General features: G+C 37.6%; 1 protein-coding gene across 1 annotated transcript in view; it reads left to right on the top strand.

The window, feature by feature from the left end:
- The window catches only part of SCAPER (S-phase cyclin A associated protein in the ER), a 478,259-nt gene that overhangs the window by 63,282 nt on the left and 401,999 nt on the right, over positions 1-12,978 (top strand). Inside the window, 1 exon segment of the mRNA XM_047736200.1 lies at positions 8,858-8,958. Coding sequence (XP_047592156.1) covers positions 8,858-8,958 — 101 coding nt within the window.

Raw genomic sequence — 12,978 nt, 5'->3', positions numbered from 1 at the left:
TTTGTAAAGAACTTACCAAACTCAACACCCAAAAAACAAATAATCCAATCAAGAAATGGGCAGAAGACATGAATAGACATTTCTCCAAGGAAGACATACAAGTGGCCAATAGACGCATGAAAAAATCCTCACTATTACTTGGCATCAGGAAAATACAAATCAAAACCACAATGAGATACCACCTCACACCAGTCAGAATGGCTAAAATTAACAAGTCAGGAATATCAAATGTTGGTGAGGATGCAAACCCTTGCAAGCTGGTAAAGCTACTCTGGGAAACAGTGTGGAGGTTCCTCAAAAAGTTGAAAATAGTGCTCCCCATGACCCAGCGACTGCACTACTGGGTACTTACCCTAAAGATGCAAATGTAGTGATCCGAAGGGGCACCTGGATACCAATGTTTATAGCAGCAATGTCCACAATAGCCAAACTATGGAAAGAGCCCAGATGTCGGTGGACAGATGAATGGATAAAGAAAATGTATATATATACAATGGAATACTACTCAGCCATCAACAAAATGAAGTAATGACATTTGCAACAACATGGATGGAACTAGAAGGTATTATGCTACATGAAATAAGTCAATCAGAGAAAGACAATTATCCTGTGATCTCAGTCATATGTGGAATTTAAGAAACAAAACAGGATCATATGGGAAGAGAGCTAAAAATAAAATAAGATGAAACCAGAGAGGGAGAGAAACCATAAGAGACTCTTAATCAGAGGAAACAAACTGAGGGTTGCTAGAGGGGAGGGTCCCAGGGGGATGGGGTTACTGGGTGATAGACATTAAGGAGGGTATGAGATGTAATGAGTACTCGTTTTATATAAGGCTGATAAATCACTGACCTCTACCTCTGAAGCCGATAATACATTGTATGTTAATTGAATTTAAATTAAAAAAAAATGGCAGTGCTTCTTAAAGTGATATGCAGATTCAGTGTAATACCTACCAAAATTCTAGTCTCCTTTTTTGCAGAAGTGGACAAGCTGATCCTAAAATTTGCATGGAAATGCAAGGGACACAAAATAGCCAAAATAGTCTGGAAAAAGAACAAAGTTGGAGGGCCCATATTCCCTAAATTCAAAACTCACTGCAAAGCTACAGTAATCAAAATAGCATGGTGCTGGAATAAGGATAGACGTAGATCAGTGGAAAAGAATTGAGAACCTGGAAATAAGTCCACACATCTGTGAATGTTGAAATTTTTAAAAAGATTTATTTATTTATTTTAAATAGAGAATGAGTGCATGAGTGAAGTGAGGGGCAGAGAGGGGGAGGGTCAACTGATTGAGCCACCCAGGTGGCTCTGTGATCATTGATTTTTGACCGTTTAATGGAGAAAGAATAGTCTTGAGAAAATGCTGCTGGGATCAACTAGATATCTACACACAAGGAATGAATTTGAATCCCTTCCTCATTTCAAATATAAAAAAAAACAACTGAAAATGGATTAAAGACCTAAGTATAAAAGCTGAAACTATTAAATTCTTTGAAAAAAAAAAACAGGTGTAATCTTTGTGACCTTTGACTTGGCAATAGTTTCTTAGATATGCTACCCAAATGCAAGTAACCAAAGGAAAAAAATAGATATTAATATTAAAAACTTATGTGTGTTCTAGGACTCTATCAAGTGATAGGATACCCCACAAAATGAGAGAAAATATTTTCAAGCCATGTATCTTACAAGAGTCTGATACCCAGAATATATAAAAAACTCTTGCAGCTCAGAAATATAGAGGACAAATAACCTAGGTTAAAAATGGTCAGGGAATCTGGGTGGCTCAGTTGGTTAAATGTCTGACTCTTACTATGGACTCTGAAAAACGATCTGAGAATTTTGAAGGGGTGGGAGGTGGGAGGTTGGGGGCACCAGGTGGTGGGTATTGTAGAGGGCACGGATTGCATGGAGCACTGGGTGTGGTGCAAAAATAATGAATACTGTTATGCTGAAAAAATAAAAAATTAAAAAAAAAAAGTCTGACTCTTAATTTCAGCTTAGGTCACGATCTCATGGTTGTGAGATCAAGCCCTGCGTTGGGCTCTGCTCTGGTTTGGGAGCCTGCTTACGAGGCTCTCTCTTCCTCTCCCTCTGTCCCTCCCCATCCCACTCTCTAAAGAAAAGGGGGGTACAAATGATTTGAATAGATGTTTCTTCAGAGAAGGTATGCTGTGTCCAGAAAGCACATGAAAATATGCTCAACAATTTTAGTCCTCAGGGAAATGCAGATTAAAAGCACAGTAGTACCACTTTACACTCATTAGGATGACTAGACTCAGTAAGTCGGGAAATAGCAAGTGCTCAAGGATGTGAATAATTGAGACCCTCATACAGACTTACCTTGGACATCCTGTAGGTTCAGTTCCAAACCACTGTGATAAAGTAAATACCACAGTAAAGTGAGTCAAATGAATTCTTTGGTTTCCCAGTTCATATATGTATTATGTTTATACTGTGGTCTAAGTGCAGTACCATCATATCTAAGGAAACAATGTATTTGCCTTAAATAAAAATATTTTATTGCTAAAAATTGCTAACAGTCATCTGAGGTTTTAATGAGTTTTAATCACTGATTATAGATCACCATAACAAATATAACAGCAATGAAAAAGTATGAAATATTGTAAGAATTACCAAAATGTAACACAGAGACATGAAATAAGCACTGTTAAAAAAGAAATGGCATAGGTAGACTTGTTCAGTGCAGGGTTGCCACAAACCTTTAATTTGTATAAAACATGGTATCTCCTAACTGCCATAAGACAAAGCATAATAAAATGAGATGAGCCTGTATATTGCTGATCAGAATGTAAAATGGTGCAGTGTTGTTGAAAAAGTTTTGGTAGTTCATGTTAAGTTTAGAGTTACATATGATTTAGTAAATCCACTGCTAGGTAATACACCCATGAGAATTAGAAACATGTTCATAGAATAATTTGTACAAAAATGTTCATAGCAGCATTATTCATAATGGGCACAAAGTGGGAACAAGCCAAATTTCCATCAACTGATAAGTGAATAAACAAAATGTGTTTATTTATGCTATTATTTAGTCTAAAGTTACTGAAGTACAGATACATGCTATCAGGTAGATGAACCTTGAAAACCTTAAGTAAAAAAAATCCAGCCATAAGAGGCCATATTCTATATGATTCTGTTTATTTGAAATGTCTGGAATTGGCCAATCCTTAGAGACAGAAAGTAGATAAGTGGTTTCCAAGGGTTGGAGGGAGAGGAATATGGGGAGTGACTATTAATCGGTACTGGATCTCTTTCTGGGATGATGACAGTATTCTGGAGTTAGTTATACAACTCTGTGCATATACTAAAAATGACCAGATTGTATAATTTTAAATAGTAAATTTTATGGTGTATGAATTATATCTTAAAAAAAAAATGCTGGGGCGCCTGGGTGGCTCAGTGGGTTAAAGCCTCTGCCTTCAGCTCAGGTCATGATCCCAGGGTCCTGGGATCGAGGCCCGCATCAGGCTCTCTGCTCAGCAGGGAGCCTGCATCCTCCTCTCTCTCTGCCTGCCTCTCTGCCTACTTGTGATCTCTCTCTCTGTCAAATAAATAAATAAAATCTTTAAAAAAAAAAAGAAAAGAAAAAGTTATATCTTGAGCAAAAAAATGCCAGTATTACACAAACTTTTCTAGAACATAGAAAAAGAGAACTCTTTTCAGCATAACCTTGATAACCAAAGCTTTTTTTTTTTTTTTAAAGATTTTTAATTTATTTATTTTGACAGAGAGATCACAAGTAGAGAGGCAGGCAGAGAGAGAGGGGGGGAAGCAGGCTCCCCGCTGAGCAGGGAGCCCGATGCGGGGCTCGATCCCAGGACTCTGGGATCATGACCTGAGCTGAAGGCAGAGGCTTTAACCCACTGAGCCACCCAGGCGTCCCGATAACCAAAGCTTTTATGAGAAAGGAAAGTACAGACCACTTAGCAGTACAGATGTACAAATACTAAAACAAATATTGATATATTAAATCTGGTGATTCAAATATCTAACAACAGATTACAGTCAAATTAGGTTCATTCTGGTACTGCAATGTTGGTTTTAATCTTTCAGTATGAAATTAATATTGCCAAATTAGATGGTAAAGATGAAATAGATCTAGGAAAAGTATTTGACAAAATTCAGCACCTATTCATGATAAAAATAGCAAACTAAGAATAAAAGAGAACATCCTTACTGAAAGAAACTTCTAAAAAACCTATGTAAACATCATACTTACTGGTGAAATGTTGAGAACTTTCCTTCTGAAATTGGAAATGAGTCAGAGTCAGCTTTCTTTATTTCTAGTCAACATTGACTAACATAATATAATAAAAACAAAAATAATTAATTAAAAAAAGAGGGGAAAAAAAGGAATCTAGCCAACACAGGAAGATAAGAATAATATATAAAATATATAAGGCTTGTAAAGAAATAAATAAATATGTTATTATTCACAGTTCACATATTTACATTTACATATTTAGAAAATCTAGAAGAATCTAAATAGAAATTATCAGATGTATTGAGTTATTTAAAGTTGCTAGATACAAGTTCAAAATATAACAATCAACAGTAACAGAAAATGAAAAAAAATTTAAAGCAACTACCACTTATTCCTAGGTCTAAAGCTAATAAAAGTTTTGCAAAACCTTTTCACTGAAAACTGATACATTTTGAGAGACATTGAATAAAGTGGAAATATATATATATAGGTATATATGAATTTGTTCATACAATAGAAAAGACAGTATTATAAAAACGTCAGTTTTCTTCTAGTTGATCTATAGAATCAATGCAATTACAAATAAAATTCTACCTTTTTCCCCTGGGAAATTGAGAAACTGGATTTTTATGGAAATGCAAAGGGCTGGCATTAACCTAGGCTACCCTGCAGTCAAAGATATAGTTGGAGGATTTACTCTGCTGGGTTTTGAGTTTTATTTTCTTATCTTATTTATTTATTTAAGTTTGATAAATTCTTGTCCATTTTTAGATACTGGCCCTTTATCTGATATGTCATTTGCAAATATCTTCTTCCATTCTGTTGTTTGTCTTTTGATTTTGTCAACTGTTTCCTTTGCTCTGCAAGAACTTTTTATCTTGATGAAGTCTCAATAGTTCATTTTTGCCTTTTTTCCCCTTGTCTTTGGAGACTTGTCTGGCAAGAAGTTGCTGCGCCTGAGGACAAAGAGGTTGCTGCCTGTGTTCTCCAGGATTTTGATGGATTCCTGTCTCACATTTAGGTCTTTCGTCCATTTTGAGTTTGTTTGCTTGTTTGTTTATTTATTACACATAGGGTTTTTTTTTTTTAAAGATTTTATTTATTTATTTGACAGAGAAGCACAAGCAGGGAGATTGGAAGAGGGAGAAGCAGGCTCCCCGTTGAGCAGAGAGCCCAATGTGGGACTCTGTCCCAGGACCCCCGAGATCATGACCTAAGCCAAAAGCAGTCACTTAACCAGCTGAGTTACCCAGGCACCCCTTTTTTGAGTTTGTGTATGGTGTAAGGCAGCGGTCTAATTTCATTCTTTTGCATGTGACTGTCCAGTTTTTCCAGCACCATTTGTTGAAGAGACTGTCTTTTCTCCATTGGACATTCTTTCCTGCTTTGTCAAAAATTAGTTGATCATAGAGTTGAGGGTCCATTTCTGGGTTTTCTGTTCTGTTCCACTGATCTATGTGTCTTTGTTTGTGCCAATACTGTACTGTCTTGATGATTCCAGCTTTGTAATATAGCTTGAAGTCTGGAATTGTGTTACCTCCTGCTTTACTTTTCTTTTTCAGAATAGCTTTGGCTATTCAGGGTTGTTTTTGTTCCATGCAAATCTTAGGATTGTTTATTCTAGCTCTGTGAAAAATGCTTGTGGTATTTTGATTGGGTTTGCATTGAATGTGTAGATCTCTCTGGGTAGCATAGACATTTCAGCAATATTTGTTCTTCCAATCCATGAACATGGAATATATATAATATGTAAATGTAAAAATGAAAATTAAGAAAGACTTAAAAAAAGAATTGATAAAATAAGAAAATAGCTGAAAAGGAAAAAAATATAGAACTGAAAGACTATAGAATAATACGAATGCTATATACTGTTTTCCCCCAGAGCTGGAGTTTTGCAGCTCTCTATGATCAGTAAACATGGGATTAGCTGGATGTTTCTGCTGGTCTTCTGGGGGAGGGGCCTATTGCGCTGATTCTCAGGTATTATTGCCCTGGAGGAATTGTATCCCCCTTTACCAGTGGTCTGGGTTCAGTATAAGTGGCCTGTGGTTGTCCTATGTGGCTGTTTTGCTGCCTGAAGGCTTTCAGCAGCAATGGGGGGAATGAAAATGGTGGCACACTGATCTCTAACCCCAAAGCTGAAAGTTTGAGCACCCCCACCTACTCCTCAGTGAGTCCTCACAGAAAAGCAGTCAATCACTTTTGTCTCACTGGTTTCCATCCACACTCTGTGTTCACCCAGCCTATGACTGAGTGTTTTTATCTCAGGCATGTCACCCCAAACCTGTTTGGAGTCTCCAAACTTTATGGACTCCTCGGGCGTGCACCTGCACCGTTCTTCCCAGGAGAGGTAGGGGATTCTCTCTGTGGGTCTGCCTCTTAATGGACCCCTGCTTGGAGAGCACTTTCCCAACGTCACAGTAGTTCATGGCAACACTTTATGGCAACACTGAGCAGAAAGCTGGTACTTGGACTCACTGTGTTTAGCTGGTTTCCCCACTCCAATGCTTGGGAACTCTGCCCCCTTTCTTTTTGTGACCCCTGGGGATCTTGAGGCCATGCTGTCCCACCTGGGATTTTGCCCTGCTTCACCACCTGAGCACCTTTCAGGCAGACTTCTAAAAGTTCTGATTTTGAGCTCTCCTGCTTGTAACACTTTCTGGTACCTGGCTTGTGGAGGCTCCCTTCCCACCGTGGTTTGTCTTCTGATATATCACCTCCCATTCACTTCCTTGCACCTTCTATCTTGTGAAAGATGGTTGCTGTTATATTGTAGAACTGCAGCAATTCTTTTCTCACATCTCTGGTTGATTTCATAGGTGTTGAGAATGATTTGGTAATTGCCTAGCCAAATTCCAGGGACCAGAGGAAATTAGGGTCCTTTACATGTCTGCCATACTAACTCCTCTGGGAGAGAGAATCTTAAGCAGGCTCCACATCCAGCGCCATGCCTGTCCTGGGGCTTGGTCTTACAATCCTGCGATCATGACCTGAGCTGAAATTAAGAGTGAGACGATTAACTGACTGAGCCACCCAGGCACCCCTTGAGTTTTATTTTAGAACTACAGCAGGGTAACTTAGTTTGGTATTGTTACAAGAATAAACCAATATAACAGAGGAGAGACTCCGGAAAAAGACCCATGCTCTGAAAGGTAGTGTTGGAGAATATCTTCCTGACCTATGGTAGGAAAATAATTTCTTAAAAATGACACAAATAAGGTGCTTGAGTGGCTCAGTGGGTTAAGCCTCTGCCTTCAGCTCAGGTCATGATCTCAGGGTCCTGAGATTGAGTCCCATATCAGGCTCTCTGCTCAACAGGGAGCCTCCTTCCTCCTCTCTCTCTGCCTGCCTCTCTGCCTATTTATAATCTCTGTGTGTCAAATAAATAAATAAAATCTTAAAAAAAATGACACAAATAGTATCAGCCTTAGAAGAGTCAGAAGTTAGACTACCTCAATATTAAGAATTTATGTTCATCAAAAGATTCTATTCCATTATGAGAGTGGAAAGGCAAATATATGTGGTTAACATATATAGCCCAAAAAGGGTCCATATCCAAAAGATGTAAGGAACTCCCTCCTATCAAAAAGAAAAAGGCAGGAGTGTTTAATAGGTGCTTGGGCTAGAGTCTTGAATAGGCACTTCACAAAATGAGAATGGCTAATAGCATATGAAAAAGGGCTGAACACCATTAATAATCATCATATTAAAACAAAAGCGAGACCATTACACAGCCGTCAACCAGAATGGCTCAGGTTAAAAATAAAGAAAACCCCAAATGGACAATACCAAGTGTAGTCGAAGGTGTGGAGTAAGAACTCATATACACTGCTGGTGGGGAGTGGCAAACAGTTTGTTGTTATACACTAGAGTAGAACATATGCTCATCTTGTGACTCAGTATTTCCTCTCTTGGGCTTATTCTCAAAAGAAATGTATACGTATGTGCAGAGGACATACATATAAATAAGAGCATATAATTTGGAAATCACCCCACTGTTCTTAAACTGTAGATTGGATAAATACACATACAATAAAATACTCTTCAGCAGTTACCTTGAAGAATGACAGTAAATGAATTGCAGGTTCATTCTGCAATATGAATGAATCTAGTAAAAAAAATACACAAGAGGTGAAAAAATAATAAATATGATTTCATTTATATGAATTTCATAATCAGATAAAATCAAACTACTAGAAGTCAAAGCAGTGGTTGCCTTGGAGCAAGGATAGAGTAGTGATTAGGAGGGGACACCAGGTAACTTTTGGAGACCAACATTGGTCTGTGTGGATGGATGGATGGGTCTTTGCTTTGAAATAATCTGTATATTTTATGCATTTTGCTGTTTATTAAACTTAATAATAAAAAAGGTTTATTAAAAGAATGGTCTTGGGGGGGATCTTGAGAAGGAATATCAGTACCATCTATCGATCCTTAGATTATCAACTTTACTAACTTCGTCCTGTATAGTGAGAATAAAAATAAGACCTAAAAAACTTAATCAGTAGGTTTTGCTGCTTTCTCAATGAGGAGTATAATATAAAAATTATTAATTCCCAAGTCCATCAGTTCTTAAAACTTTTCAGTCTCAGGAAGGAATTTAATTATTATTGTTTGTTTTAATTAGGAGGTGCTAATGATGCTGGATAACTACGTAAGAGATTTTAAAGCATTGATTGACTGGATTCAACTTCAGGAAAAGCTAGAGAAGACAGATGCTCAAAGCAGGTAATGAACTCTTGTGTTTATAGCAGCTAGCAGTTTCAAAAGCAGTAATTGAAACTGACAATGACCTTGACCTAAGTTTAACTTGAAACCTATAAACAATCTAAAAGTTGGGAGCTGTATTTCTCCTTCAGTTCAGTAACAAATATTATTGGGTACTTACTAGTGCAAGGTACTTTTATCCAGTATAGAGATTTAATTGCTGAATATGATGCATTTAGGACTCCCATGAATTTGTAGTCTAAGGGTGGGATAAAAATAGAACTTATTACCACAAAAAACTACTGCAGGTGTTCAGGGCAAGACGGGGTCATCTCTCTTGTAGAGGATAGATCAGGAAAGATTTCATGGAGGATAGGAAGAAATGTTGAAAAGATGTGGTGGATTTTAACAAGTGGTTGGTCTTTTATTTATTTATTTATTTAAAGATTTTATTTATTTATTTGACAGAGAGAGAGATCACAGGTAGGCAGAGAGGCAGGCAGAGAGAGAGGAAGGGAAGCAGGCTCCCTGTTGATCAGATAGCCCGATGTGGGGCTCGATCCCAGGACTCCAGGATCATGACCTGAGCTGAAGGCAGAGGCTTTAACCCACTGAGCCACCCAGGCACCCTGTGGTTGGTCTTTTAGATGAAGAGAGCAAGTTCAGACAGCTGTTGAAGTGCAGAGCATGTGTGAAGTGAAAGTAATGTAGGGAAATATATATATTTCTTCCTAAATAGGGAAACATATACTACCTTAAGAAGAAATACATATGTGAGGAAGGCAGTAAGGAAAATTGATGATTTTTGATTAGGGTAGTCATGAGAGATCAAAGTTACTTTAGGAACATTCACTTTTTTCTTTTCAATATTTAAAAATAATGTACATTTAAAAAATGTAATATTACACTACATATAGTGTCATTTTAGTTTCAGGAGTAGAATTTAGTGATTATCACTTCCATATAATCCCCAGTGCTCATCATAGTTGCCTTCCTCAATACCTGTCACCCATTTAACTCATCCCCCTGCCCATCTTCTCTCTAGCAACCCTGTTTGTTCTTTATAGTTAAAAGTTTGTTTTATGGTTTGCCTCCCCCCCTGCCAAGGTTCATCTGTTTTGAGAAACTTTCATTTGGAATCCCCACACAACATCTGAGTCCTATGCATCAGTCTCTGGGACTGTTGTGAAGAAGGAAAGAAACACTGTCCATGTCCTCATGAAGTATATAGTGCATTTGCAGGAAATATTGATGTTAAATACTTAACAGTGTACAAAGTGTCATGAAAATACAGTGTACTTTGGGGATAAGGAAAAGCACCATCAACCAGTTTGCTGAATCCAGGAAGACTTACCCAAGGAGGTCGTATTTAAGTGAGACAGAAATATCATGTAGGAGTCGGCATGACAAAAAGAGTAAAAGAGTAACCCCACGTAGAGGGAATGGTATATGTGATAACCTGGAAGGAGAAGAGAGCATAGTAAGTCAAGGAATTTCGAGTGTAGCAGGACTGAAATGGAGAGAACAAGGGGAGGAGTAGCATGAGTTGAGCCTAGAGAAGTAGGCTGGGACCAGATCATGTAGAGTTCTGTGGACATCATAAAAACTTTAGAATTTATTTTGAGCCATAAAATATTTTTAAGTAAGGAAGTGACCTCAGATTTGTGATTTTAAAAGATCTTTCTGGCTGTAGTGTGGTAAGGTTGAGGTACAGCAGGATAGTTTATAGATTATGGCTACTCAGACTGGAGTAGTAGCAATGGGGAGAGTTGAGAGATATTCCAAAGATTGATGATCAGCTAGACTTAGTATTATTTTGGTTATGTGCAAACACAGATATTCACTTACTTTATAAATGAGACCCGATCCCTTGTGGACTAGGCCAAGTCACATGAAGCTACTATCATATATTTTCTCCCAGAGAAGACAGGCCTAGGCTGCCTCTTTCCCTTGGATTTAACCATGGTTCAATTTCTGTAAGTGGAATCATCCAGTAAAGAACATGTTTTTTGTTCTATCAGCTCCATGGGGAAACCAGGGGAGTGAAAGAATCCCATGCAATAAATTCAGAGTCTTGATCCCCAGGAAACCAAATCCAGGGAAACCATGTTGTGTTGGTCCTTGTAACATTTTTGTTTCTTATAATGAAAAAAAAAAAAAAAAGTTTTTAAATCCCAGTGTAGTAACATACAGTGTTGTATCAGTTTTAGGTGTACGGAATAGTGGTTCAACAATTATATACATTACTCCATGCTCATCACAATAAGTGTACTCTTAATCCCCTTCACCTGTTTCACGCATTCACTGCCCTTCCTCCCCTGCCCTGGCTCTAGCCATCTGTTTGTTCTCTATAGTTAAGAATCATTTTTTTTGTTTGTCTCCCCCAACCTTTGTTTTGTTTCTTTTTTTCCCCCTTTTTTCTTTTTTCTTTTTTTTTAGGCTCAAATGTAGAATTTAGTGATTCATCAGTTGCATACAACACCCAGTGCTCATTATATCAAGTGCCCTCCTTAATACCCATCACCTAATTACCCCTTCCCCCTGTCTACTTCCCCTCCAGCAACCCTCAGTTTGTTTCCTAGAGTTTGGCATCTCTTATGGTTTGCCTTCCTCTCAGTTTTCGTCTTACTTTATTTTTTTTTACCCTTCCCCTATGTTCATTTGTTTTGTTTCTTAAATTCCACATATGAATGGAATCATATGATGTTTGTCTTTCTCTGACTGACTTATCTCTCCTCTCATAATAGCAAGTTTTGATACGGTTTTTTTTGTACTTGCTTTACCCACAGTCCCTGGGTAGATCAGGCCTAGTCCACATTTCTACCAAGCAGTTTCACCCTTAATCTCTGAGAAGTGATTAAATTTAGGGGTGGTACATTCCTTCATTGGGTTGAACCAAGTTAAGAGATCATCATGCTGATCAGAGATTGGTGGCTCTGTTGTTCTTGTGAAGATAAGTAGAAGAAAGCAAGTTCAAAGAAAATGGAATAGATATACAAGGGGAATCAGGGATGAAGGAAATCATGTGGTCTTTGAGAGTTTAAGATTGTTGCTTTTATGCTTCTTTCCTCTTGGTCTAATCCTCATGATTCTTTATTCCAGTTTTTCCCCACCTTGGATGTCCTTGACCTTTTATATAGTTTATATCCTTAGAGTAAATCTTTAATTTCTTTTTCATTCTTTTTTTTTTTTTTTTTTTTAAGATTTTACTTATTTATTTGACAGAGAGAGAGATCACAAGTAGACAGAATGGCAGGCAGAGGGAGGGGGAAGCAGGCTCCCTGTCGAGTAGAGAGCCTGATGCGGGGCTCGATCCCAGTACCCCAGGACCATGACCTGAGCTGAAGGCAGAGGCCTAACCCACTGAGCCACCTAGGCGCCCCTCTTTTACTTTTCAAATTCAGCTTGAGTTTCTGTTTCTTGTATCCAAAAGGGTCTACAAATATCACCACCAATGCATAAGAAGAGAACTAATTTTTTTTTTTTTTTTGCCTGCTTATAAACTATAGTCAGGTAGCGGTGGCTTTGTTGAGGATAGTATTAAGAAAGATTCTGAGGCCAAGTCCAAGGTGAACTCTATCCTGGTACCATGGTTCAGAAGTATACCTGAGATTTCTCTTTTTATCTTAACTGGTTATCAGCATATCTGCTCTTTGCTTCTTGAGGCAGCCCCTGATTATAGAAAACAACCTTAAATTCCCTATAGATGGCATTATCCATCTTACTTTCCTCAAATCATGCATCAAAATTCATTTGAGATTCAAATGTAAAAACTGCAGTTGTACATAGAGAAGAAAACATAAATATTTATATATTTTTATTGTGGGTAAGGACTTTATAAGACAAAGGCAGAAACCACAAAGGAAGGTATTTATAGGCTTGATTTAATAGGAATAAAATATGCCTTTCTGCATAAAAGATTAAAATTTAAGTAGTTATGTTATCTCTGCCAAAGGATATGTAACCATAGTAGTAGTAGTAGTAGTAGTAGTAATAGTAGTAAATTAGAAAATGATGAAAATCCCAGTGGAAAAAATGACA

Source organism: Lutra lutra, chromosome 7 (genome assembly GCF_902655055.1).
Source record: "Lutra lutra chromosome 7, mLutLut1.2, whole genome shotgun sequence".
In the NCBI taxonomy this organism is placed as follows: Eukaryota; Metazoa; Chordata; class Mammalia; order Carnivora; family Mustelidae; genus Lutra; species Lutra lutra.
This window is presented reverse-complemented; position numbering and strand designations above follow the sequence as displayed.